The following is a 27,882-nucleotide window of genomic DNA, read 5'->3' on the forward strand; positions in this document are numbered from 1 at the left end:
AAAAAAAAAAAAAAAAGATAAGCAAATATAGACCTATTTTGTAATACACAAAGCGCTAATTTCAATGGATATATTAAAATAGAGAATATCTGAGAAAGATCATTAATAAAAGTAATAGTCACTCAATCCAAATTAATGTTAGAGTTTACAGCACTTTATTTTTTTTTTATTTATTTTTTTTGTGGTACGCGGGCCTCTCACTGCTGCGGCCTCTCCCACCGCGGAGCACAGGCTCCGGACATGCAGCCTCAGCGGCCATGGCTCATGGGCCCAGCCGCTCCGCGGCATGTGGGATCCTCCCGGACCGGGGCACGAACCCGTGTGCCCTGCATCGGCAGGCGGACTCTCAACCACTGCGCCACCAGGGAAGGCCAGCACTTTATTTTAAATCTGTATAAACAAGTTCAAATACTTGAGTAGCTAGTTTCTTAAACTTTATAGAAAACCCTCTATAATCTCAAATGCTTATTAGCATAAGCATACACGAAATACTTTTATAATAGAAATAGTCGTTCAAATGTTAAAAAGGTGCTATCTATGGTCCTAAAATAGGTCACTTCTGAAAAGTCTACTAATTATGGGTCATCGTAATAACTATATAAATGTAGTATGGTAAACAGAACAGCTATACACACAAGCTATACTTGAAGCTCCGGGAATCGTGTATGAGGTGATCACAGGACATCCATTTCCAAAGCGTCAACTACGTGCGCAGCAGAAGGACGATCTTTAGGGTCTTCATTAGTGCATACAGAGAAGAGCTCGACTGCTTTCTGGTGCGACTCATCCAGTTCTTCCATATTAACAGGTGGCCTAGTTCCCAAAGCTGCATAGTATGCTTCATCATCAAAGTCACTTTCATCAAAAGTTTTATCTGCTCATGAAGGAGTTGGAGATTGAAACAAAATCACTTTAAATCATGGAAAAGCTTAGCGACTGCTCAAATTCACTCTCCTGAAATAAGAATTCATCATCCAATATGCTTTTCATTTTACACAGGCAGTCTCTTCAATTGTCCTGCCATGGTGTAGATTAGCTACTGTCAGGGAATTTTTTTTTTTTTTTTTTTTTTTTTTTTTTTGGCCGCACACGTGGCATGTGGGATCTTAGTTCCCCGACCAGGAATCTAACCTGCGCCCCCTGCAGTGGAAGCACAGAGTCTTAACCACTGGACATCCAGGGAAGTCCCTGTCAGGGATTTAAAGGCTACTGACCCCAACCCTCTTACTGCTGCAGCTTTCCAATCATTTTCTCAGGCAAGGGGAGTTTTTAAGGTAACGTTTTGCTCCTCTGGATTTTTCTCAATTTACCTCCTTATTCTCATTTACTCTACATCTCATTTGTATGAGATTAAACCAGGATGGTACCAAATTAATCATCAGTATTAATATAACCCACATCTTGTGCCACTAAATCAAACTAATTGTTCTTTTAAATTTTAACTTAATAGAGAAAATATAATTTTATAAGCTTCTTTAGTTCAAACTGAAGAGATTGGGATTTATGTTAAAAATATGCAGTTATACCTTCATCATCATCATCATCTGGAAGACTGATGTGTGGGATAGATAAAGTCATCATTTCCCACAGCGTAAGGCCAAAGGCAAATATGTCTGCCTTGTCAGTAATAATACCATTCTCCTCCAGAGCTTCCTTAGGTTTCCAAGGCTCAGTGCCAATATAACAGGCCTCAGGGTCAGTCACTGAAAGAAGTAAAATACAGGCAAGATGGTCATAAGGGCAAGCACCAGAAAGCACTAAGAAAGGCAAACAACCCAAAGAACAATGAGCAAGTTATTTAACAGGTTTTTAAAGGTTAATAAATATAGCCAGTAAACATGAAAAATACACTTAACCTTGTAAAAAGACTCTTTCCCTATCAGATTGTTAAATATTCATAAAGCTAGTCAGTTGGCAAGGGTGTAGAGAAACAGCAATTCTCTTAGAAAGGGGTAGGAACATAGATTGTGGATGTCTGGAGGTACAGACTTTGGAGCCAGATTGCCTTGCCCGGGTTCAAAGACATGTGCAAGCTGTGTGACCTTGAGCAGATCACAATCTCTGTGCCTCAGTTTCTTCATTTTTCAAACTATGCTGTCTTTCAGCTGAGAGAATTACCACTTCTTTGCTTCTATGATTGCTAAATCATAGAAGTGAAAAGGGAGAGTGGAATCACATAGAGGCTCTTAAAGCTTCTCTGCCCAGGAATGACATAGGTCCACTCACATTTCCATTTAAATGTTAGAGTCAACTTGTCAATGTCAATGAAAAGGCCAACTAGAATTTTGATTGGGATTGGACTGAATCTCTAGATCAGTTTGGGAAGAATTAACATCTAAACAGTATTGTGTCTGTCAATCCACAATCATGACCTCTCCATTTACTTAACATCTTATTTGATTCTTTCAGTGAAGCTTTACGGTGTTCAATAAAGAGGTCCTGGACTTTCTTGCAAAATTTATTCTTGAATATTTTATGCTTTTTGGTATAGCAGTCTCCCTTTATACCTGGGGGATACATTCCAAGATCCCCAGTGGATGCCTGAAAACTATGGATAGTACTGAACCATATATATACTATCTTTTTCCTGTACATACACACCTATGATAAAGTTTAATTCATAAATTAGGCACTGTAAGAGATTAACAACATAATAAAATAGAACAATTGTAACAATAAACTGTCATAAAAGTTATGTGAATGTGGTCTCTCCTTCTGCCTCAAAATTATCTTATTGTACAAGTTTGATGCCTTTTTCTTCTTAACTATGCACTTATCACACACTATGGCCATAATTTTGCAGTTTGAGGCGTAACAGCAAAACTAGTATAAATTTCTTTTTCCTTCTTCACAATTTCATGGACAGAAGATTCGTCCTTACTGTAGATCTCAGCAACCTCGGCATACGATTTTTTTTTTCCTTTCTTTCTTAAGTCGAGAACTTTCACCTTTTCACTTAAAAGAAGCACTTTGGCATATCTGAATTGCCAGCATCACTACTCTCTCACTTTGGGGCCACTATTAAGTAAAACAAGGTTCACTTGAACTTGAGTACTGCCATACTGGCAACAGTCATCTGATAACCGAGATGGCTACAGAGTGACTAACGGGCAGGATATGCTGGACAAAGGGATGATTCACTTCCCAGGTGGGATGGCAGGATTTCATCACGTTACTCAGAACAGCGAGCAATTTAAAACTTATGATTTATTTCTGGAATTTTCTATTTAATATTTTCAGACTGCAGGTAACTGAAACTGGAAAGCAAACCTGTGGATACTGGAGGACAGCTATACTTGTAAATAGAAATCTTAAATTTTTCTTTTTTTCATTATTTATTTTGAATATATAGAAATATAATAGCTAACTTCATTTATTGGTTGTAGTAGTTATTTTGTAGATTCCTTGAGTTTTTCTACCTAAACAATCATATCACTGTAAAATATGAACAATTTCATTTCCTCCTCAATCTTGATGTCTTTTACTTTTTTCTTGCCTTATTTTAATGGTAGGACTATATGACAGTGTTTAACACTGGTGAAAGCAGGCACATAAGCCATGTTCTGTAAGTACGATGCTGCCCGTAGGTGTTTCTGTTAGATACCCTTTCTAAGGCTAAGTTCCCTTCTATGTCTAGTTAGCAATTTTTATCATGAACGGAAGTTGGATTTTGTTAAATGCTTTTTCTGCTTCAATCGAGATGTTTACAAATCTCAAAACAGTTTTCAAATTTGTTAATATGGTGGCTAGCATAAACTTCTGAACATTAAAATAACTTTTCTTTCCTGGGATAAGCTCTTGTTGGTCAGATGTACTATCCTTTTTATATACTGTTAGATTCAATTTGCTAATATTTTGTCAAGGATTTTTGCACCTATGTTTGTGAGTTGGTGATTTTCTTTTTTCATGAGTATGTCAGGTTTTGATATCAGAGTTACGCTGGCCTCAGAACAAATTGGTCAGTGGTCCCTACTCCTCTATTTTCTGAAAAATTTATGTAAAATCGGTGTCATTTCTTCCTTGAATGTTTGATAGAAATCAGCAGTGAAAACATCTGGGTGTTGGGCTTTCTCTGGGGGAATGTTTAATAGATATAGGGCTACTTGGACTTCCTATTACTTCCTATACCAATTTTGGTAAATTGTATTTCTCAAGGAAATTGTTCTCTTAAGTTGTCAAATTTGTTGGCATAAAGTTGTCTGTAATGGCCTATTAATCTTTAAATGTGTGCAGGATCTGTAGTGATAACCTTTCTTTCATTTCTGATGTTGGAGATTTGTGTTTTTTTCTTGATCAATCCAGATAATGATCTGTCAATTTTATTATCTTTCAGAGAACCAGCTTTTGGCTTTATTAATATTTTCTCGTGTTTATTTTTTATTTCATTGATTTCTGCTCATATATTCTTTCTTTCCTTTGACTTACTGTGGACCTGTTCTGCTCTTCTTTTTCTAGCTTAAGATGGAACATAAATTATTCATTCAGATCCCTTCTTTCTTCTACTATAATCACGTACACAGCTACAAAGTTCCCTCTAAGCCCTGCTTTAGCTATACCTCACACATTTTGATATGTACTGCTTTCCTTTTTATTCAATTCAAAATATTTTCTAATTTCCCTTGTCATTTTCTTTGACACATAGGTTATTTGAATTTCCAAATACTTGGGGTTTTCCTAGACATCTTATTGTTACTGGTTTCTAACTTAATTCCATTGTAGTCAACAAAGATACTCTATAATTTCTTCCATAATTTTATACATGTTCCTTTTCATATTTAAAAATCTTTACTTCTGCTATGACTAGGATAAACTCAAACACTTACAAACAGAACATTCACTTCAGAGTATATTGTACTAAAAATGGAATTTTTCAGTACTTGATTGCTATAATCTCCATTTCCTCACAAATAAGGTTAGAGTGAAAACAAACTGAATTAATATAATTCACTTTCAGACAGGAAGTAGAAAAAAAACACAGGAAGCCTGTTTAATGAAAGAAGCTTATCTTCAGAGCTAAAGGAAAGTCTGCCTTGAGAGTCTCAAGAAATTTACAAAGAAAGGGGAGAAAGAAGGAAACTAACGTTTAGAGAACTAAAGGGGCAGACCAAGAAGGAAGAAATGAAGATACAGAAGTCAGGAAACTGATGATTCCAGTCAACAAGCACTCATTCATTCATTCAGCATTTTGAGGAAATCTGCCTAAGAAGTAAGTGGGCTGTATCTGAAGATGAAGTGAGAACAATGATGCCAGACTAGAACAGTACCCAGCACTGGGTGGCCAGAACAAAATATGTGTCTGTGACAGCCTTTTCACTTAACCCAGCTTTAGGAGATAAAGTTTGGAAGGCAGTCATGTCCTGCATAAGCTGCTTGAAGTTTTCCCCCATATCACCTCACATCTAAGAGGCCCTAATGGAATGCATGACAGGGTAAAGAGTCTACAGACATGGTCCACATGGGCAGTGACACTGTGGCAATAAGGAAGGATTCATACCCCATTCTAAATAGGTCAAATTCCTACAGGGATCTGCCATGCTAAAGAGTAGTTTTCTAGAAGTCTGGGTCTAATATATCAGTTCCAATTGGAGACTCCAGCCAACCACAAGTGTACTTACTGTATGTCCACTTAATACATTTCTCCAAGTCTGTGCTTAGACTTTAAACATAATAGAAGTGGCTCTCCCACATATGTTACTAATTAAGTTTACTTCTCTGTGAAGACAAATTTTTCTGACAAAAGTTTGATGAGATCATAAGTCAATGGTTCGGTCATTCCTTCTTGTCAACACAAAAACAACTTAAATATTTTATTGCCCTTTATTACTCTCAAAGAGTTTAAGCGGACGTTACCTTTTTCAGTTCTCATGGACACAAACTGAAAACTGATGAAACTGGAGGTTCTACTCATCCTTCAACTCTCAGCTTAAATATTAATTATTTAGGGAGGCCTTTCTCAACATCTAGGCTGAGTTGTGGCACTGTCATGTTTACAAAATTCCTTACATCATAATGGTCATTATACTTTAGTATTAGTTATTCAAGGACTGCTTTCCATCTAGCTTATGAGCCCCAAAAGGGTAAGGACTGTGTCTATCCTTTTTTCCTCTACATTTATAGTTCCTAGCACAACGCCTGACTGTACTTAGTATTAAAAATATTTGCTAAATAAATAATCAACCTGGAATTTACCACGGTTAAGATTTGGGCTTTTTACAAAATACCCTGTGTATATTATAGTTGTGAAATATGTGACTATGTTACCTATTAAAACACAAAACTTTTAAAAATTTAGTATTTTTTAAACTTCTCTTAATGTGTATGTAAATACATACTTTAGGTGCTATTTTATCATCTGTTCATCTCACTTAACATATTTAGATATATTTCCATGCCAACGAATGTAAACCTATATAATTTTAATGGATATATGGTATTCTATTGTGTGGTGGTACAATAAATAACACCATCCCTTCCTTATTGATGGACATTCTCTTACATTCTTGCAAAATCTGTTCTGGTACAATGTGTATTTTTCTAACACAAATTAGCTCATACACAGCTAGTAAAAAAGATTAATTACGTGATTTTTTCCCCAGTATGTTAATGTTATCTTTTAAGTGATTAGGAGTAAACTTCCTCACAAAGAAAAAGCCTTAGCCTGCAAGAAACGCCCTCCCTCAGAGCACCGCTTTAGCACTGCTGCGCTGACTCTAACACTAAACTATCTGGTGAAGCTGAGAGTGCAGGTAAAAGAGCTGCCAAGACATTTCCCCCAAGCTTAGAAATACTTTTTTGTTATAATTTTTTATTGACGTATAGTTGATGTACGATATTATATAAATTTCAGGTACACAACATAGTGATTCACAATATTTAAAGGTTATACTCCATTTATAGTTACTATAAAATATTGGCTATACTTTCTGTGTGTACAACATATTCTTGTAGCTTATTTATTTCATACATAGTAGTCTGTACCTCTTAATTCCCTACCCTTATCTTGCCTCTCCTCCCTTCCTTCTCCCCACTGGTAACCACTAGTTTGTTCTCTATATCTGTGAGTCTGTTTCTTTTTTTGTGATATTCACTAGTTTATTGTTTAGATTCCACATGTACGTGATATGATACATTTTTATAGAAAAAGCCAGATCAAACTTTTAATTTTAATGAAAAATATCTATTGAAAATAAACACCCTCATATTTACCTTCAAGGAAGCACAAACCCAGGGTTCGTGGCTACACAACACTGAATGATACTGGGTGCTAGTGAAGATCTAAGGTGTTAGTATTTTTACTAGGATTGTTACTATTTTGGGTATTGCTTTGTTCTCAAGGTTGCATGGGTTTTGATTCTTCTGTTCCAACTCTATTTCTTCTATAAGCCTAGTTCTAGCTTTTGACTTTTCCAGAAATTAATATACCAGGTTATTGTAAAAAAAAATACCTGCACTGCCCAATTATTTCTTTGGAATGTGTTCTTGGAAATGAAATTACAGGATCGAAGGGCATAAACATTTTTAAGGGTTTTGTTTTTTAGAGAAATACGTATTTCCAACTGCCCTCTGAAAAGGCTACACCACTGTGGTAGTTACTAGTGCTGTACGTCAAGCAGTTCATGCTCTCCACTTTCTACACGCACAGAAGGACCACCTTCTCAACACACAGAAGGACCACACTTTCTGGCCTGTCATGGCTGGGTGAAGCCATTTGACTAGTTCCAGTCAGTGACTTGTGTCATTTCTAAGCTGGAGCATTTAATTGTTAGTGCAAGACTTTCTAGGGTGGCACTGTCCAACAGAACTTTCTGTGATGATAAAAATGTTCTGTATCTGCATTGTCCAATATGGTAGCCACTAACCACACATAGCTACTGAGTACCTGAAATGTGCCTAAAGTGGCTGAGAAAATGAATTTAAAAAAATTTTAAATATTAATTAATTTAAACAGCCATACATAGCTAGTGGCTACTGTAGTGGACAGTGCAGCTCTAGAGTTTTTTTTACCTTCCACACAACGATGGCAGTATTCCATATAGTGGATGTCCTAGCAGCTTAGGTCCTAACGCGTGAATGACATGGAACACAGCCCTAATGGACATGTAGCTTGAATAATAAGCCTTGGTTTAAGGCACTGAGGTTTTTGAGGGTCTATGTTACCATAGCAAAACTTATCTTAACCTGAATGATACACCAATCGCAACTTCTACGTAGTGTATGAGAGTATATTAATCTATACTGTTGCTCAAACTAACATAGAGAAATTTTTCAAAGAATTTTCAGTAGTCATGACTTTTTTTAAACAAATGGTTTCTACCTCTGGTGTCCTTCTTAAGCCCAACATTAAGGAAATATTTACCAAAAATTTTTTCTGCTACTTTTTTTTTTTAATCTTTGATCTACAGGGAGTGTGAGGATAGAAAACAACTTTCTCTAAAATGACCAGACACCATCATTTACGGACTCAACTACCTCTTTCTAATACAAAAATGTCACCCTTATCATATAACAAATTTTATATATTTGGGAACTATCTCTTGACTCTTAAGTTAAAATTTTCTGCCTAGTTTGGCATGAGTATCATGGCTTTAATTACTATAGCTTTATAATACTTAACATCTGGTCAGGAAAATTCCTACTAACACTCTTTCACAGAATTTTCCTGGCTGTGTTTGAACATGTATCCTCAAGGATAAATTTTACATTCTCTTTGAAATGTTCTACAATAACATAGATCATACTGGGATATTATAGAATTTATAGATTTTCTCATTCATTAATTTCTCCTTTCTTTTACAGCTTCATTTTTTTTCCTGATTTCAGTTGAATACTCAATTTCATAAAGGTTAAATAATGAAAATGTTTTCCTTTGAGTATTTTTGACCATATCAAATAGGTTTCGATTTGTCCTTACATTCTCATTATTTTCTAAATAGCGTGTAACTGGAATTTCACTTCTTTTGGCCAAGAACTATATACAATTATATTAAATTCCTGAATTTTTGTTTCCAACCGTACTACCAATTTCTATATTTATAGCACTGAGGATAATGAATGTTAACCTTTAGTCTATTTCTACTTTTTGTAATCTGAGATTTTCTTTTGTAACTTAACTAGTATATGGTCAATTTTGATAAATATTCTAATGCATAGAGATTGAACTTATTATTTACTCAGATCTTTTACATCTTAGTTTTGTCTATTAGATCTATTAAGGATTGAGAAAATTATGCTAAAAAAAATCTTATTTTTATTCTTTTTGACAATTTCTCCTTTTATTTGCTGAAGTTTCAACCTTGTACCAGTTATTTAGCCTAAGGGTTCATGCCAGTTCTATCTTTATTAATGATTACAGACATCATTATAAAGTCAATCTATTTATCTTGGCTTTTCCCTTCAATTCAACTTGTAGACTTTAACTAGAAATTAAGATGTACATAAGTTCGAAACAGTATCATTAGCCTTCCCTCTACCTTATATTTATATAAAGAGGTAAATTTAAATATTATTTATTAAATAATATGTTGAAAGCAGAGGCTTTCTCTTTAAGGCTTTTGCTTTTTTGTTTTTGTTTCTCAACAAGAACATATCTTAGATTCCCTACAGTCTCTTCAGCAAGTGGTATTGGGGAAGCTGTACAGCTGCACCCTGTCACACCCACTCACCATTCACAAATATAAACTCAAAATGACTTAAAGACTTAAACATAAGACAAGAGACCATAAAACTCCTAGAAGAGATCATAGGCAAGACATTCTATGACATAAATCGCACCAATGTTTTCTTAGGTCAGTCTCCCAAGGCAACAGAAATAAAAACAAAAATATAATAATAATAAATAAATGGGACCTAATCAAACTTACAAGCTTTTGTACAGCAAAGGAAACCATAAACAAAACAAAAAGACAACCTTCAGAATGGGAGAAAATATTCGCAAACAATGTGAATGACAAGGGATTAGTTTCCAAAATATACAAACAGCTCATACAACTCAACAACAATAAAACAAACAACTCAATAGAAAAATGGGCAGAAGACCTAAATAGACATTACTCCAAAGAAATACAGACGGCCAATAGATACATGAAAATATGCTCAACATCAGTAATTATTAGAGAAATGCAAATCAAAACTGCACTGAGGTACCACCTCATGCTGGTCAGAATGGCCATCATTAAAAAGTGTACAAATAAATGCTGGAAAGGGTGTGGAGAAAATGGAATCCTCCTACACTGTTGGTGGGAATGTAAGCTGGTGCAGCCACTGTGGAAAACAGTATTGTGGTTCCTCAGAAAACTAAAACTAGAATTACCATTAGGATCCAGTAATCCCACTTCTGGGCATATATCCAGACAAAACTATAATTCAAAAAGATACATGCACCCCTATGTTCACAGCAGCACTATTCACAATAGCCAAGACATGGAAACAACCTAAATGTCCATCGACAGATGAATGGATAAAGAAGATGTGGTACATATATACAATGGAATACTACTCAGTCATGAAAAAGAATGAAATAATGTCATTTGCAGCAACATGGATGCAACTAGAGATTATCATACTAAGTGAAGTCAGTCAGAAAGAGAAAGACAAATATCATATGATATCACTTATATGTAGAATCTAAAATGAGACAAATGAACCTATCTATGAAACAGAATCATGGACATAGAGAACAGACTGTGGTTGCCAAGGGGGAGGGGCCTGGGGGAGGGATGGAGTGGGAGGTTGGGGTTGGCAGATGTAATCTTTTATATAGAGGATGGATAAACAACAAGGTCCTCCTGTATAGCACAGGGAACTATATTCAATATCCTATGATAAACCATAATGGAAAACAATATTCAAAGAAGGTATAAAAAAAAAAAGAACATATCTTAAATTCTCTGAGAAGAGAATGGTCAATATTCACAATAAAGAGAGAAGAATGAGGTGCGGTGGGCCAAGAGGCAAAAAGCAGAAGACAGGCCTTAACTGGCACTTTTCTTTCCTACTCCCACTCCAGTTTCTTCTAGCAGTTTCCCAAATCTTGTCACTATGCTGATGCTAAATGAATTCCTTTACAAAACCTTATAAAAATTTTGTTTTCTATTCCCAGATCTTTTACCACTTAAAAATCCCAATCCAGGTTAGAAATAGCTCCCCACATCTTCAATTAAAATATATACTAATGAGAAACCAATAATTTATATTGTGTGTGTGGCAAGAAAGGGGGCTAGAGGCTGAGTAGAAGAGAGACATAAAAGAAGGGATTTTTTTTTATTGTACACTTTTTATTCATAGTTTTTGATTTTTGAAGAATGTGAACTTATTACCTTTTTAAATATGTAAAAATTAGAAATTTAAATACTGTATAAAAGCAATTTTAAAAATTAGAATTCTTGGTACTTCCCTGGTGGCGCAGTGGTTAGGAATCCGCCTGCCAACGCAGGGGACATGGGTTCGAACCCTGCTCCGGGAAGATCCCACATGCCGCAGAGCAACAGAGCCCCTGCACCGCAACTACTGAAGCCCCCGCACCTAGAGCCTGTGCTCCGCAACAGAGAAGCCATCGCAATGAGAAGCCTGCACACCGCAACGAAGAGTAGCCCCTGCTCGCCACAACTAGAGAAAGCCCACATGCAGCAACAAAGACCCAACACAGCCAAAAATAAAAATAAATAAATAAATTTATTAAAAAAAAATTAGAATTCTACTTACCGGTCATATTTTCATCCAGTGGTAGAGAGACTCCTACATCACAGATTTTAATTGTTTCAAAATCACCTTTAATAACAACATTTGAAGACTTTATATCTCCATGAAGCAGCTTCTTGTCTTGGTGCAAATACTAAAATAGTGGAAAATTTAACACATCTGAGCAAAAAATACAAACTAATTAAAAAATATGATAACTCTCAAACAAAAATAACAACTTGAATGCCCGTCCTAACCTACAGGCTTATATCTGTCCATCATTTCAAATTATTCGAAGCTAGAGAAGGGATCATCCCAAGCTGTCTTGGTCTGCTACACTGACCAGAAATCTGAAAGATTCTTTGGAAACTGATGTCTGTTTATAGATAAGCTAACTTTTAATTTTCAAACCCACCTCACATACTTTTACATCAAAGATGCTACTGCAGATTTCAAAATATACTACAATTTACTTGAGGCTAGTAATTTTTAGAAATAATTTTGTAATCTTCACAATGACACAGGGTTTCCTCAAATTGTTGAGATAATGCTACAAATAATTCACAAGCAGAAGATGAAGGAGTAATGTAATCTAAGACTATATTTTGTTTTACACATTAACTCTTTCTTAGAATTGCCAAGTGATGATATTCATCCATAATCAAAAATGTCCTGCAAAACTGTTATTTTTTCATTCATCAGCGTTTGGGCATCTACTGTGAGCTGGGCCTGAAACTGATGCAGAAACAGTTCTTGGTATTTAACTTGGAACACTTACTGTGCTTAATTTAAATGTTGCTAACCATAAATTGAATATGCTCAAATATATTTATAATGTAATTTATTAATTCCATTATACACATTTAAAATAATTATTTATTAAATAATTCAAATTATTAATTTAGTTCAGCCTACCTATTTAAAATCAGTTTTTCTATACACATATTAAAATATATATTTAGAAATATTGCCTTTTTCCAGCTTCACATTTCATGAAACAACTTTATTTGAATTCTTAACATGCAACTCTGACATCAGTATCATTACATAATCTGTTTTCTGAGTCATCCAACAATTTTCTGGAGCCATAATTACTTAAGTTATTTAGGATACAGAATTCTTTTTATCTCTTACTTATTTCTTACAGTATGTCTACTCAAAGGCACAATAATTTGTTTGCATAACATTGAGAGCACTTTTTTCACTTGACCTATAGATGTATATTCACCATGTCCAAAACTTAGTATCTCACAAAAAAATCTTTGAAAGGCTTGTTTATAGCAACAGAGGGTTAGAGTACACCCCCAGGAATAATGACTAAATTTGTTTTAAATATATTAGTCCATTTAACTAAATCTAACACGCAATCTCTATAAGCAAAACTTCCTAACTTGGGTTATTTAAGGCTATGTGAAGGTGTGAAGGCCTCTAACAATACTTTGCTGATCAAAATAAATAAACAGTGCACTCTTCAGTGTGAGAGATTCTATAAAGACTTTAACTTAAAGCAACTCCCTCTTTGGGAAAAAAATTCCACCTTGTAATTAGGTATATTAGTATCTGTTCATCGACAGATGAATGGATAAAGAAGATGTGTGTACACACACACACACACACACACACACACACACACACACACACACACACACACACTGGAACATTACTCAGCCATTAAAAAGAATGAAATAATGCCATTTGTAGCAACATGGATGGACCTAGAGATTATCATACTAGGTAAGTCAGAAAGAGAAAGACAAATACCATATGATTATCACTTATATGTGGAATCTAAAATATTACACAAATGAACTTATTTACAAAGTAGACACAGACTCACAAATATAGACAGCAGACTTGTGGTTGCCAAGGGGGAGGCTGGGTAGGGGAGGGAAGGATTGGGAGTTTGGGATTAGCAGATGCAAACTATTATATATAGGATGGATAAATAACAAGGTTCTACTGTATAGCACAGGGAACTATATTCAATATCCTATGATAAACCATAATGAAAAAGAATATATAAGTATAACTGAGTCACTTTGATGTACAGCAGAAATTAAACACAACATTTTAAATAATAAATAAATAAAGTATTTAGTTTCTTCAGGTCCCACAAAACTAATTTAAAATATAATAGCATGGGATTCCCCTGGTCATCCAGTGGTAAAGAATCCGCCTTACAGTGCAGGGGACGCAGGTTCAATCCCTGGTCAGGGAACTAAGATCTCACATGCTGCGGGGCAACTAGGTCAGCACGCCACAACTACTGAGCTCACACCTCGACTAGAAAGCCCGCATGCCACAACCTACAGAGCCCACGTGCCCTGGAGCCCACATGCCACAACTAGAGAAGAGAAAACCCACATGCCACAACTAGAGAGAAGGCCACCCACTACAATGAAAGATCCCGCATGCCTCAACAAAGATCTCGTGTGCCACAACTAAGACCTGACGCAGCCAAAAATAAATAGATAATAAATAAATCTTAAAAAAAAAAATATATATATATATAATAGCATAGTTACCTTTAACCCTCTTGCCATATTCAAAGCAACTTTTAAAATTATGGCTGCTGGAAAAGGATCTCGGCTATCTCTATTTCGTTCTTCTATTAAGTCATTCAGAGACTTTTCACCTCCGTATTCCATAGCAAGACATAGACTACCATCGCTAGCTTTAGTGAAGGCACGGTAACCTTAAAGAAAACACGACATTTTGTTACTGGAATAGGGAAGAACAACAGTATTTAAGTTTTTTACAGTAATGTGACTGAATACAGATCTGGATTAACACTGTCAAATATAAAATGAAATAGCTATTATTTACAAAACTCATTCAGTAGATCTAATTTAAAATGCCTTCAGTGTTTGCCAATAGTATCACAAATTGAGATATTTTTTAATACTCAATGCCTTCCTAAATATAATGGTTTCACCAGCCCTAGTTACATTAAAAATTAAAATAAGGAAATGATGTAAATGAATATATTACATTCCTGAATTCTCCATACTACCAGCACCATAAATGACTATATGTACTCCCATGAAGTTTTAAATATATACTTAAGCATCTAAAAACATATACTAATTTTTTTTTGTTTTTCTCGCCAAGCCGCACGGCTTACAGGATTTTAGTTCCCCGACCAGGGATTGAACCGGTGCTCCCTGCAGTGGAAGCACAGGGTCCTAACCACTGGACCACCAGGGAATTCCCACTAATTTTTATTTTAGAATGTTCACATTAATTTGATTCTTGCCAAACTCCATCACTACCCTCTTCATTTTTATTAGTGAAACCAGTTAAGATATTATATAAACCATTTCTGGATAAACAGAATACTATACCAGATACTGTTACCAAATAAATCTAAACTTACCTATAATGTTTGGATGATTAAGGCTTTTCAAAATCTTAGCTTCATCAGTTAGTCTCTTTTGATACATACTCTGATAATCATCATTACATCTAGGATTAATCTTTTTCACAGCCCAAGGAGAACGAGACAAACCTCTTGGAGATCTTAAAAAATAATTAATCAAAAATGTACAGAAAGATTAATAACCATAATACATTTCAAATGACTAATAAGAACTTCCAAATTTTGAAAAGGACTTAATAATAATTCGTTGTTTTCTTTAAAAGAATAGTTAAAATATTTTAGACTATCAACACTTCTGTTATACATCCTCTTTAATTGGGTACTTATATCTGATAAATCTATTGATTACAAGAGAAGTCTGATATCTATTACTGGAAGGGAAGGGTTAAAAAGAGAAAACTAAAAGGAAAAAGATGAAATGTTATAAATTTTAAACTTCAAAATTACTATACTATTTTCTAATTTTTTCATTCAAGCATGTCAAACTACCAACTACTCAAAAAGCATTTAACTATATGTACCAAATATGCGTTACAGAATGTTAAAGTAATAAACACTAATATCTAAGAAACAATCTAAAGAAGATACACATTTGGCTCATATATAACCATGCAAAGAATAACAGACTGTTCTTCACCAACAAATACTGTGCCTCTAACAGACTTAGCAATTCATCTTATATACCTCTCACCATATACATGTGTTTAGGGAGATAATAATAAACATAAAAATAAGAAAAAATGTAAATTTCTATTTTCTAGGAAGATTCAGGTGTTTTAAGAATATTTAAGGTATAAATGTTTCGAGGCCTAAATAAACAAACAGGTAAAACAAAGTCAGGGAAAGGTTTGTTCAGCTGGTAAGGTAGGCGTTTATGAGTATGGCAAATTACAAAGGACAAAGTGTATGCAGCATATGGGCACAAAAGCTAGTCAAAGAGCCTCAAAAGTTAAAGACTAAAAGTTCAACCATAAGAAGGTAAAACAACAGATTGAACCAACAGCCCATTTAGCTCTGTACTACCTCATGAGCACAGCTCTATGATTGCAGAACCTCTGTTTAAAATCAAAAAACATGTATTCAAAGGATCACTAGATTTCTTAATTCATATATATCGATCATGCATAAGTTTATCTAAATTGTTCTTAAACCTCCAGTTTTAGATAACAATAGCATTTACGGACACCTCTTCCATCTCATTTTAATATGAAAAATATATTTTTCAAGTTTCAAGGGGTACCCCACCCATAGCTCTCGATTATTTAGAATTAATTCAGTGAGCAAGTCCATCTTCACCTTTTCTATAACATATCCTAACCTACAGAATGACAAGAATGTATTTACAAAATCTGAATAAAACTTTGCCAAGTTAAAAGTTGGTTCACTAAAATACTAATAAAACAGGCAAATTTCTGTTGAGACCTCACGAGGAAAAAAACAAAAGGAGACACAAATAATATTGCAAACAAAAATGGGGACATATTCAGCAGAGATTAAAAAATATATAAGTGAATAAATACTAAAACTTTTAAGGCCAATATATTTAAAAGACAAAATGGACAAATTTGTTTAAAAAATCTAAGAAAACTGATAAAAGAAGAAATGTAATCAAGAGTTTAAAATTTTCCCTCAAGAAACACAAAACCTAGATAATTTAATAGGTGAGTTTACTAAATTTTAAAGGAACACATTATTCAATCCCATACAAACTGTTCCAGGGAATAGAATGAAAAAGGACTATGAGTCTAATATAACCTTAATAAAAAAATCAAACAGGGACAAGGAAAATCACAAGGAAAAAGGAAAGGAAAAGGAAAAATCACAAGCTAATTTTACTTATATCAGAGATGCAAATATTCTAAACAAATAGTAAAATCAATCTATCCATTTATTAAAAAATAATAATAGAACAAAACTATGTTGGGTTTTATCTAGCAATGCAAATTTGACAGTAAAAAATGTAGACTTCTGAATTGAAATGATAGCCTGAACATACACATATAATTTTGATCCCTCTCAGGCACCTCTAAAATAAAAACAAATGAATACTTTAAGACATACACCGACTGACAAGGATGGAAATAATGAAGAGGAGACAACAGCAACAAAGTCTCGGAAGCTTGAAAAGCAGTTGAAAGTAACTGACTTAACAGGCCCAATGAACTTCTTGAAAGTTGTTTTAAAAGCAGGTGCATTCCTAGATACGATCCTCGATTCTGTATCAGCAGGCAGCTGCCCATCCTCTAACCCCCAGCTTCTGAAGATGGAAGACTGGCTTTGAAAGAGGAAAAAGCAGAGGGTCTTCAGCCTAAGGTTGACTGACATGGTTGAGAACCTGTGAACCATGCAGGAACAGAGTAATTCACGACCAAATGCACCCTAAATGCTCAGTGAGTTTTCACACGTGTATATACCTGTGTTATCAACATCCAGGTCAAGATATACAACATGTCTAGCATCCCCACAAGACTAAGGATGCCATCTTAAACAGGAAAACTTTCAGATAATTAATTAAAAACAAGATAGACAAAAATGAAAAACTCAATGGAAGTATCAGAAGATGAAGTTGGGGAAATCTCCCAGAAAATAGAACAAAAAGAGAAAGAAAACAGAAAAACAGACCAAAAAAATAAATTAAATAAAGGTAGAATAGCGATCAGTCCAGTAAATCCAACATCCATAATAGGAGTTCCAAGACAGAGAACAGAAAAACAGGGGTGATGGGACTTCCCTAGTGGTGCAGTGGTTAAGAATCCGCCTGCCGGTGCAGGGGATGAGGGTTCAAGCCCTGGTCTGGGAAGATCCCACATGCTGTGGAGCAACTGAGCCCATGGCCACAACTACTGAGCCTGCGCTTTAGAGCCTGTGAGCCACAACTACTGAGCCTGCGCTCTAGAGCCTGCGCACCACATACTGAGCCCACGTGCCACAACTACTGAAGCCCGCGTGCCTAGAGCCCATGCTCCACAACGAGAAGCCAACGCAATGAGAGGCCCCCGCTCGCCGCAACTAGAGAAAGCCTGCATGCCAATGAAGACCCAATGCAGCCATTAATTAATTAATTAACTAAAAAAAAGGGTAAAATGATCAGCAAAGTAATTTAAAGAAATAATTTCTCAAAAATTTAAGAACAGGAATTTTCAGTTTCCAAGAGGCTCACACCCATGCACGTCATTGTGAAATTACAGTGGGAGGAACAGATAATATAGAACAGATACATAAAAAGAATCAGTAGTCAGAAGGGCTTCAGAATTCTCAACAGCAACACCCGAACAATGTCCTCAAAATTCTGGAGGAAAAGTACTTCTGAATGAGAATCATAACCCAGAAAAACAAAAAAGGCCATTCAAGTATGAGGGTAAAATGAGAACGTTTTTAGAAATGCAAATTCTCAAAAATGTATCTTCTGTGCATCTTTTCATGGGGCGCTACCAAATGTCCTCAACCAAAATGAGATGTAAACCAAGAAATACTAAGACATGAGATACAGAAAAACAGAGGATCCAGTTCACCTGAGAAGCAAAGGAAATCTCTAGGCTACCGGTAAAGGAAAATCCCAAGCTAACAGGGCCACCCTGAAGACTGGGGGGCTCAGGCAGGAACTGCTGTTTTCAATCAGTCACCTGAAACTTCCTAATTAAGTCACATACAGTATAACTTTGTTAACAACACACTTCACTTTTTAAAAATATTTTTTAAAAGGGAGAAAAATGAGACTAGCCATGAACCTGTGAGAAATTTTTTCTTTCAAAATAACTTAGACAAGTTTTAGACATTAAAAAATGAAAGTTCACAAAGCTTATAGCATACAAACACACAAAGGGGGTGTTTAAACTGCAAAAATGCTTCAAGAATACCCACTTATATATAACTGCTATGCTATTCTCAATTCATTAGCTTTTTATTACAGTATTTCTATTCGGAAACAATAAAAACCTAGAGAAGCTAATGACCTGCTGGGTTGGACTAGTCAGGCTGATTCCAAGAACACATTAAGCAATACATAATGGCTTAATTGTTTGCCACTTAATAAACATGAAAATAGGTACAGAGTAATGAATAAAACAACTTTTAATAAAATGTGTTTGTTGTCATGTGTAATATTATTAGCTATTAGCCCCTATTCTATTTCATTTTTCTTTTAATACGATTTTCCTACTTTAAAATCACATATTTGTCCTTCTTACTTAACAATGATGACATAAGAAATAAAAAAACTTTTACTTCTTTAGAAGAGAATATCTTGAGAAGGCAACTCTCCAGATAGAAGGGATTAATAATCACTGATATCCCCCAACACTGGTAACACACAGGAACCCCTCTCCTCTGTCCTCTTCCCTTCTTAAACAAGCCAAGGAAAAATTACAAGGTAAATTACTTCTCCTTTAATAATCCATCAGGAGGAAGCTAGGAGAAAAGTATACCAGGCAGAGCTCTGGCAAAGTTATGAACATACCTCAAATCTAAATATTTGAATTTTCATATTCCTTTTTGTCTCCAAGTACAGTGGAACTATGGTTCCATGTAAAAACACTCATCTGAAATCTTACACTCACCTTTTCATGAGGTAGACATTTACCCCAGTACCAAAGCCAAGCTTCTGCATAAACGGAGAGGCAGGAATATTTATGCATGGAGTTAAACACAATGCTAAACGTCAGAAAGAGAAATAAAAGATAAAATTAGTATTTGAAAAGACGTCTACAGATGCATCCTACCATTCTCAATATATTATTCTTAAAGAGTATTAACTGGCAAAGTCTTGGAAAGCAATTTGACACTATCTATCCTAATTTTAAATGGATACCCTTTGACCAAGTCTACTTTTAGAGCTCGATCTGACAGTAACACTAAAGCAGGGGTCAGTAAACGGTCTGTTTTTGTATGGCCCACAAGCTAAGAATCGATTTTTACATTTTAAAAGCCTTGTTAAAAAATAGATAAAGAAGGTCTCTTGGTCAAATCCTTAGATTTCATGACTCTCTTCCAACATGGCCCAAGACAACTCTCCAAACAACACCATGGCAATGAAGTGTAGACACAGCTGCACCAAATTCACAGAAGATCAACTGAAAATCCTCATCAATGCTTTCAACCAAAAAACTTACCCAGGTTATGCTACCAAACGAAGACTTGCCTTTAATAACACTGAAGAGTCTAGAATACAGATTTGGTTTCAGAATCGAAGAGCTAGGAACTGATTCCAGAAAAGATCAGAACCTGAGTAGGACTTAGAATCAAGGCAAGACCAAGATCACCCTGAAAGAAGATTCAAAGTAGAAAAGACAGACAGTGTCATATCAGCTATACTCCTCTCAATTACACACCCTCATCAAGGCATTTATGAACAACCGTTATCGTGGGATTGATTCCAGAGAGCAACTTGCTAAAGAAACCAGGGTTCTAGAGTCAAGAGTTCAATTCTGGTTTCAAAATCGAAGATCTAGATTCCATGTCCAGAAAAAAATGAGAAATTGAGGAGGCCTTAGAACAAAGACAAAACCAGGGACAAGATCTCTGAGTTGAGAAAATTCAAAGTATAGAAAGTAACTACACAGAATGGCACCAATCTCACTAGTGACTGTCTTATTTTTCTGGAGCCAGAACAGGGGAGACAGAGAGACAGATTCAGTGTACTTGATTGTCATCAGTCTGGACTCCAAATCTCTCTCTCTTCCTGGGAACATACCCTTCTAAACACACCTCCAGCTTCTCCAGAAGCTGAGCCTTTTGGAGACAGTAAACAGGACTTCAGGAAGCAACAACAGATGGAAGGCACCACACAGCCCTACTGACTTAGCCTGGATCCAGAGTTCAGCAGATTTTGAGGACAATAAACTTTTTAATATCATTTTTCAGCCATCATAGTAATGACTGATTCAGGCAAAAATCATAAAAAAAAGAAGAATATAACAAAAGGTTCCAATGTGGCCCACAGAGCCTAAACTATTTACTATCATATATGCATGCATATACATGTGAATATCGGTATGTGCTTTTGTGGTTGCAAAAAGACAAAAAAGCCTACGTATTCATCATTAGAGTCATAATTATAGTATATCTATATTACAGAGTATTATACAGTCATTAAAAAAGATGAGATAGAGGAGTCCTACTTTTGCTAATGAACAATTAACTGCTCACAGAATTGCTACCTTGCCATGAACAACTAGAAAGTTTGACAAGATATAATGGTTTTCAGATACTTGACAACTGGCAGAGCAGGACTGTAAACTCTGAGAGAAGAGAAACAAATGAGGTGAGTCCTATCATTGACCTAACTTACTGCTTAAAGGTAGTTTCCAGGCTGCAGTGCAAAGAAACACAGCGGAGGCCTTGTCAGATTGAGGAGATGGAGATTAGAGGTCAACAAGATTTAAGTAGCTATAATTTGTGGAATAGAGAACTAAAGAGGGAGCCAAAAAGTGGGAGAAAAAGCTCCAGAGATCTGACAAGAGGTCTCTCTTTGAGCGTTTGGCTAAGTAGTTACCTGCACATAGAATGGACAGAAACCCCCAAAGCTGAGGAAAGCACCAAACGCAAGCAATAGGTTAAACAATTACCAGAGGTTATACACGTCTAGGAATAGTTCAATTACCATCAGCCAGAGCATGGTAACTCTCACAGAGTATTGAGTGAAGTCCTCTAAAGAGTCACTCTTAGTGGTACAGCTACATTTTAGCCCATGGAAAAAGTTTAGAACAAAGCTTACAAGCAAGCCTCAAAAGAAACAAGCTAATGTGCAGGTGACCTAACTGGACCATAACAAAACCACACACCCTTCAGAGGAATAACAAAATCCAGCACTCAACAATATTAAATGTCCAGCAGCCATAAAATATTACCAGGCATGAAAGAAGCAAGAAACCACGGCCCATCTCAGGAGAAAAATAAACCAACAGAAACATACCACAAAATGGCAGTCATGTAGAATTAGCAGATAAGAACCTTAAGATATAATCTCCAAAATATGCTCAATAATGTAAAGGAAAATGTGAGCATAACAAGGAAAGAAAAAGATGTAAAAAAAGGTCCAAATGGAACTTCAAGGAATGAAAAATACAATGAATAATAACACCACCTTAGAGAAGCAGAAGAAAAAGTAACTAAATTTTAAGACGAAGCAACAGAAACTACCAAAAATGAAGCACTGAGAAAAAGATTAGGAAAAAAAATAAAGAAATCATCAGTGAGCTATGAGACAAGAGCAAAATAGTAGGTTTAAATCCAACCATGCAGAATTACATTAAATGTAAATGGTCTGAACAGTGTTGTCCAATAGAACTTTCTGTCTTGATGAAAATGTTCTATATCTGTGTTGTCCAGGAAGGGAGCCACTAGTCACATGTGGTTACTGAGCACTTGAAATGTGGCTAGCAAAACTGAGGAACTAAATTTGTAATTTAATTTTATTTCATTTGAACCTCAATTTAAATTGCCACATGTCGCTAGTGCCTAAACATTCCAATTAAAGACAGAAGTTGTCAGAATGGATAAAAACAAAACAACACATAACTACATGCTGTCTATAATAAATTCACTTTAAATATAAAGATAAAATATGTTAAAAGTAAAAGGTTGGAAAACATATACCATCAAAACACTAAACAAAATAAAACTGGGTGGCTCTATTGATACCACATAAAGTGGACTATGAACAGGGTACAACAATTACCATCCTAAATGTATATGGTACCTAATAACAAGTTTCAAAATACGTAAAGCAACAACTGATAGGATTGAAAAAAAGACACATCCACAATTGTAGCTGGAGACACTCCTCTCTCAGTAATAGAATAAGTAAACAGAAAAATCAGTAAGGATACAGAAGATTTGAACAAAACAACATAAACAAGTCAACCGGCTTGACCTAACTGACACTTATGGAACACTGCACCCAACAACAGCAGAAAATATCTTTTCAAGTGCATGAAACATCCACCAAGATAGATAAACCTCTAGTCAGACTGATCAAGAAAGAAAGAAAGAAAATATAAAATACCAGTACCAGAAATGAAAAAAGCGATAGCACTGCAAATCCTACCAACATTAGAAGGGTAATAAGAGTATATCACAAATAACTTTATGCCAGTAACTTTGACAACTTAGAACAGACAAACGCCTTGAAAAAACACTAACAGAGCTTACATAGGAAGAAATAGATAACCTGTATAGCCCTACATCTATTAACTGTGAAGTCACAGTTAAAATTTTTCTAATATTTTAAACTAAGAAAACTCCAGGCCCACATGGTTTTCCTGGTAAATTCTATCAGTTAAGAAATACTGTCATTTCTACAAATACTCTTCAAGAAGAAGAAGGAAACACTTCCCATCTTACTTTATGAATACAAAATACCCTGATACCAAAACTAGACAGACACTCCATACAGTCAATATCTCTCATGAACATAGAAAATATTAGCAAATTGAATCAAGCAATACATTATGGCCAATGTATTGGCTTTACCCCAGGAATGAATGGTTGGTTTGAGATTTAAAAATTAACATAATTTACCACAAGAACAGTTTAAAAAGGAAAACTTTATCTTAACAGATACTGAAAAAGCACTTGACAAAGTTCAATACCCATTAATGATAATAACCAGGAATAAAAGGAAAATTCCTCAACCTGATTAAGGGCATCTTGGAAAAACCTACATCTAACATAAATACTTCATTAGGAACAAGGCAAGTATGTCTTCTCATACCTCTTTATTCAAATATATACTGGAGCCAGTACCATAAGGAAAGAAAAGAGAAATAAAGTAACAAAGACGGGGAAAAAAAAGTAAAACTGTCTTTATTCATCTACATTACCAACTATGTACAATATCCTAAGCAATCTACAAAAAACCTAATAGAGTAAGTGAGTTTAGTATGGTTGCAGGACACAAAGTCAATATACAAAAATCTATATACTAAGAGCACAAAACATTTTCTCCTATGTTATCTTCCAAAAATTTTATAATTTTGGCCATTTTTCCATATTATGTGAGCTAAGGGTTGATTTGCATATGGATATCCAATTGTTTTTATTTATTGAAAAGATTACCCTTTGTCCATTGAATTGCCTTGGACAATACCTTTCCGTGTGTGAGAGGTGGAAAGGTAAAGCAGTTCCTTAATGGTCCAAGTTAAGTTGGTTCTTCACCAGGGAGAACCTACAAATCTGTTAGAATGTCAATAAAATTAACTCATAGATGACCAAACTCTGGCCTATAAAAGAAGTCTTATTTCTTAAGATCAACATTATAAAGAGGACTTATGCTAAAATTGTTCATGTGTGATAGATAATAATTAAAGGATCAAACTATAATAATAGAAAGATATTTCTGATAGCAATAACAAAGAAGAAAGGTTTATATCTTACCAGATTTCTTTTTTTCAGATAATCTGCTTGGTGTCTTGAAATTATTGGTTTCTTCCATTGTAATAATCACTCAAGGTCCTATGATGAAAATAAAGAGAAAGTTACACTTTAGTTATAAAGAATACGTCTTTCATTCATGAAGAAAAAATTCCTGTAATACTATCACTCATTTACATAAAATTTGAGAACTGAAAAAGACCATGACAAATATTTAGTCTGATTTTATTTACAATTAGAAAACTGAAACCCAGAGAAGTACAATTACATATCCAAGGTCATGCTATTACTGATAGTGGGTTTTTTGTTTTAGTTAAAAAATAATATATGCACACGGTTAAAAAAAAAATCACCTAGTACCCTCCCACACTTCCTGGGGGTAGTTATTAACAGGTCTTTTATATCCTTTTAAGAGATTGGCTATGTAAGCAGCATTATTCACAATAGCCAGAAAGAGGAAACAGAAATAGCTATCAGATGATGAATGGATAAACAAAATGTGGCATACAATACACACAATAGAATATTATTCAACAGAGTACATAGTCTAATATGGAATATTATTCAGTCATAAAAAGGACTGTAGTACTAATATAAACTACAACATGAAAGAAACTTGAAAACATTATGCTAAGTGAAAGAAGCCAGACACAAGAGGCCACATATATGATTGCTTTTATACAAAATGTCCAGAAAAGGCAACTCCATAGACAGAAGATAAATTAGTAGTTGCTATGGGCTGAGGGGAAGAGAGAATGTGGAGTGACTGCTAGTGGATGTGTGCTTTCTTTTTTGGGGTGACGAAGATGTTCTAAAATTAGGTAGTGGTTTAGTATATTCAATTCTATCCCAAAAACCACTGAATTGTACACTTTCAAAGAGTGAATTTTATGATATGTGAATTGTATCTTAATAATTATTTTTAAATTGTTTTTGAAAATAAAGTGTACATACTGCATACACAAGCAAGTTAATCCAAGCTTTTCATTTCTTCTGTAACATTTCTTTAAAAAATCCTTTTTATTAAAAAATTTAAATTCATTTTTCTTTTTAAAAAAAGCTACATTCCATATTAGATTTACTATAAAGCAAACTGTTCCAAGCTGAAGATGTGTATTTGTGGGATATCAGCATGTATATGGTATTAAAGCCAAGAGACTGGATAAAATCACCTAGGAAGTACGTATAGATAGAAAACTGAGAGCTCTGAGGAATCTCAACTTGAGAAATGAAAAACAAACAAAGTAGCCTGAGAAGGGGCCAGAAAAGCAGGATGCAGATAAGCCCGGCAAGAATGGTATCCTGGAAATCTTACTGCCTTCTATGTCTCACTGCCTTGCCCCGCTCAGCATAAGGCAGATTTGATATTGAGATAGACTGGGACCTCGGATCTTTTACCGGAGTGCTTGTACTTGCACCTGGGGCAATTATGACCAATAAGATACCAAAAGGCCACCAACCAACTGCCACTTCTAAGGTGCCAAGAGCAAAAGCAGGGTACTGTGCATGATCCCTGCACACAGCACCGCCAAGGGGGGTGGGCAGACCACCTAAGCCACGCCTCTGGCCCCACCCACCCATCCGCCCCCTAAGCTCACCCTATTTAAGGAACCAGCCCACCCTCCTCAGGGAGCGAGTAGGGGCACCTGTTACTTGTTTTTGCTCCCTCAATGCTACAGCATGAGTCCCAATAAAGCCTTGTCTGAATTCCTTATCTGGCCTCTTATCAATTTCTATTAATAAAAGAGTTCAAGGACCCGAGTTGGTAACAATAGTTAGAAGCAGCACAAGTGTTAAAAATAAAACCTCCCTTCAATTAAAAACACCTAAGTCGGACTTCCCTGGTGGTGCAGTGGTTAAGAATCCGCCTGCCAATGCAGGGGACACAGGTTCGAGCCCCGGTCTGGGGAGATCCCACATGCCGCAGGGCAACTAAGCTCGTGAGCCACAACGACTGAGCCTGCGCTCTAGAGCCCGCGAGCCACAACTACTGAAACCTGTGCGCCTAGAGCCTGTGCTCCGCAACGAGAAGCCACCGCAATGAGAAGCCCGCGCACCGCAACAAAGAGTAGCCCCCGCTCGCTGCAACCAGAGAGAGCCTGCACGCAGGAATGAAGACCCAACGCAGCCAAAAATAAAAGAAATAATTTAAAAAAATTTTAAAAACCTAAGTTTAAACAGAAGCCTTTTAACATTTCATTACATTCTAGAACACTCTAGGACTCAGTCCCAACCTACTTGCACCTAAATATATCCTATACATTCCACAGATGTCTGAGGCAACTTTTTTCTCTACTACACAGTTTAGGCCTTACTCTACTGATAAGTGGCTTCCGGCCACTGGCCCTAACTCTGTTTCAGATTCCGTATATATTGTATGTACACATTATATATATATAAACTGCTAAATTACCATACTAATCTAAATCAAAAAGTTCTTAGGAAGCATAAAATTGTAAACATTTTAGATGATGATACGTTAGAAATGAGAGTAATATGACTGTTGGCAGAATTTCATAGTTTGTCGAATACCTAGGGTATTTTTAAAAAGTCAAGTACTGTTTGAGAAGCAATACTAAAAAGTGGACAGCAAGCTAATCAACAGGTCTACTGGATCAGAGGTCAGTAACTTTTGGACCCTAGGACTAAACAAATACTGGATACTACTGGCAAAGCTAAAGTGTAGCTAGGCAGCAGAAAAAGGAGGGGGGGGGAATAAAGAACGGGAGAAAAAGTAAAGATACCTGAGAAAAGAGAAACAGAATAGACAAAAAGTAGAATGAAAAAGAACGGGAAAGTTCTCATCACATTATTTCTAAGGTCCTTTACACCTGACATCCTCAGTAGGATTCCCGGAGGTAAAGACGCCCACTGTTTATCCCCGGACCCAGGCAGGAGCTTACAGACGCAGGCTGTTAAAATCCTTCTTCCACCCGCTCCGGGGCTCACGGTATCCCTTTGTAAAACAATGACAGCTTGCTAGAGCAGGGCTTCCCATATCTGTCTAACCACCGCCTTCTCCTACGGAGCTTCCATACGTAGTACAACTGTTAAGCTCTGATTCGAGAAAAGGGCAATTTCTTTCTTGAAATCCCCACCTAACCCCATGATGCAGATGCGCACTCGGGTCGCTAAAATGATTCCTAAGATTATTCCCAGTTCAACGCCATATTCCCAACGTCTTCCACCTGCCTTCCAGGCCCCCAGCTGTCAGGAAATTAAACGCAGAGGCCTCGGCTCGGGGTGGGTCGACCCCCGGCCAGGCCCACGCGCGGAAAGAACTCGCAAAATCTCCCCTTACCGGAGCCGCGCGGTGGGACGAGACGTCCAAGCCAAGGCTGTCTTGAAAATTGGTCCCGAGTGGCCCCCGACAACACGCCGCGACCGCCTGGACTGCCCACCTGCCAACACAAGCGCTCGGCAACTGTCGTTGCGATGGGAACCCTCCGGCTTTCAAA

At 36.0% G+C, this 27,882-nt stretch overlaps 1 protein-coding gene and 1 pseudogene across 1 annotated transcript; one reads left to right on the top strand and one right to left on the bottom strand.

The window, feature by feature from the left end:
• Positions 1-378: 378 nt before the first annotated feature.
• PBK (PDZ binding kinase) lies at positions 379-27,861 on the bottom strand. Its single transcript, XM_024767740.1, has 8 exons — positions 27,726-27,861; positions 24,428-24,505; positions 19,612-19,705; positions 15,053-15,195; positions 14,202-14,371; positions 11,701-11,830; positions 1,527-1,703; positions 379-874 (listed from the first exon to the last, which is right to left on the bottom strand). Exons 2-8 carry the CDS (start codon positions 24,483-24,485, stop codon positions 675-677), a joined length of 972 nt encoding a protein of 323 aa, XP_024623508.1. The 5' UTR covers positions 24,486-24,505; positions 27,726-27,861; the 3' UTR covers positions 379-674.
• Positions 20,047-20,696, top strand: LOC112414980 (double homeobox protein A-like; annotated as a pseudogene).
• Positions 27,862-27,882: the final 21 nt, after the last annotated feature.

This window comes from Neophocaena asiaeorientalis, unplaced genomic scaffold (genome assembly GCF_003031525.2).
Source record: "Neophocaena asiaeorientalis asiaeorientalis breed wild unplaced genomic scaffold, Neophocaena_asiaeorientalis_V1.1 scaffold523, whole genome shotgun sequence".
NCBI classification, from domain to species: Eukaryota; Metazoa; Chordata; class Mammalia; order Artiodactyla; family Phocoenidae; genus Neophocaena; species Neophocaena asiaeorientalis.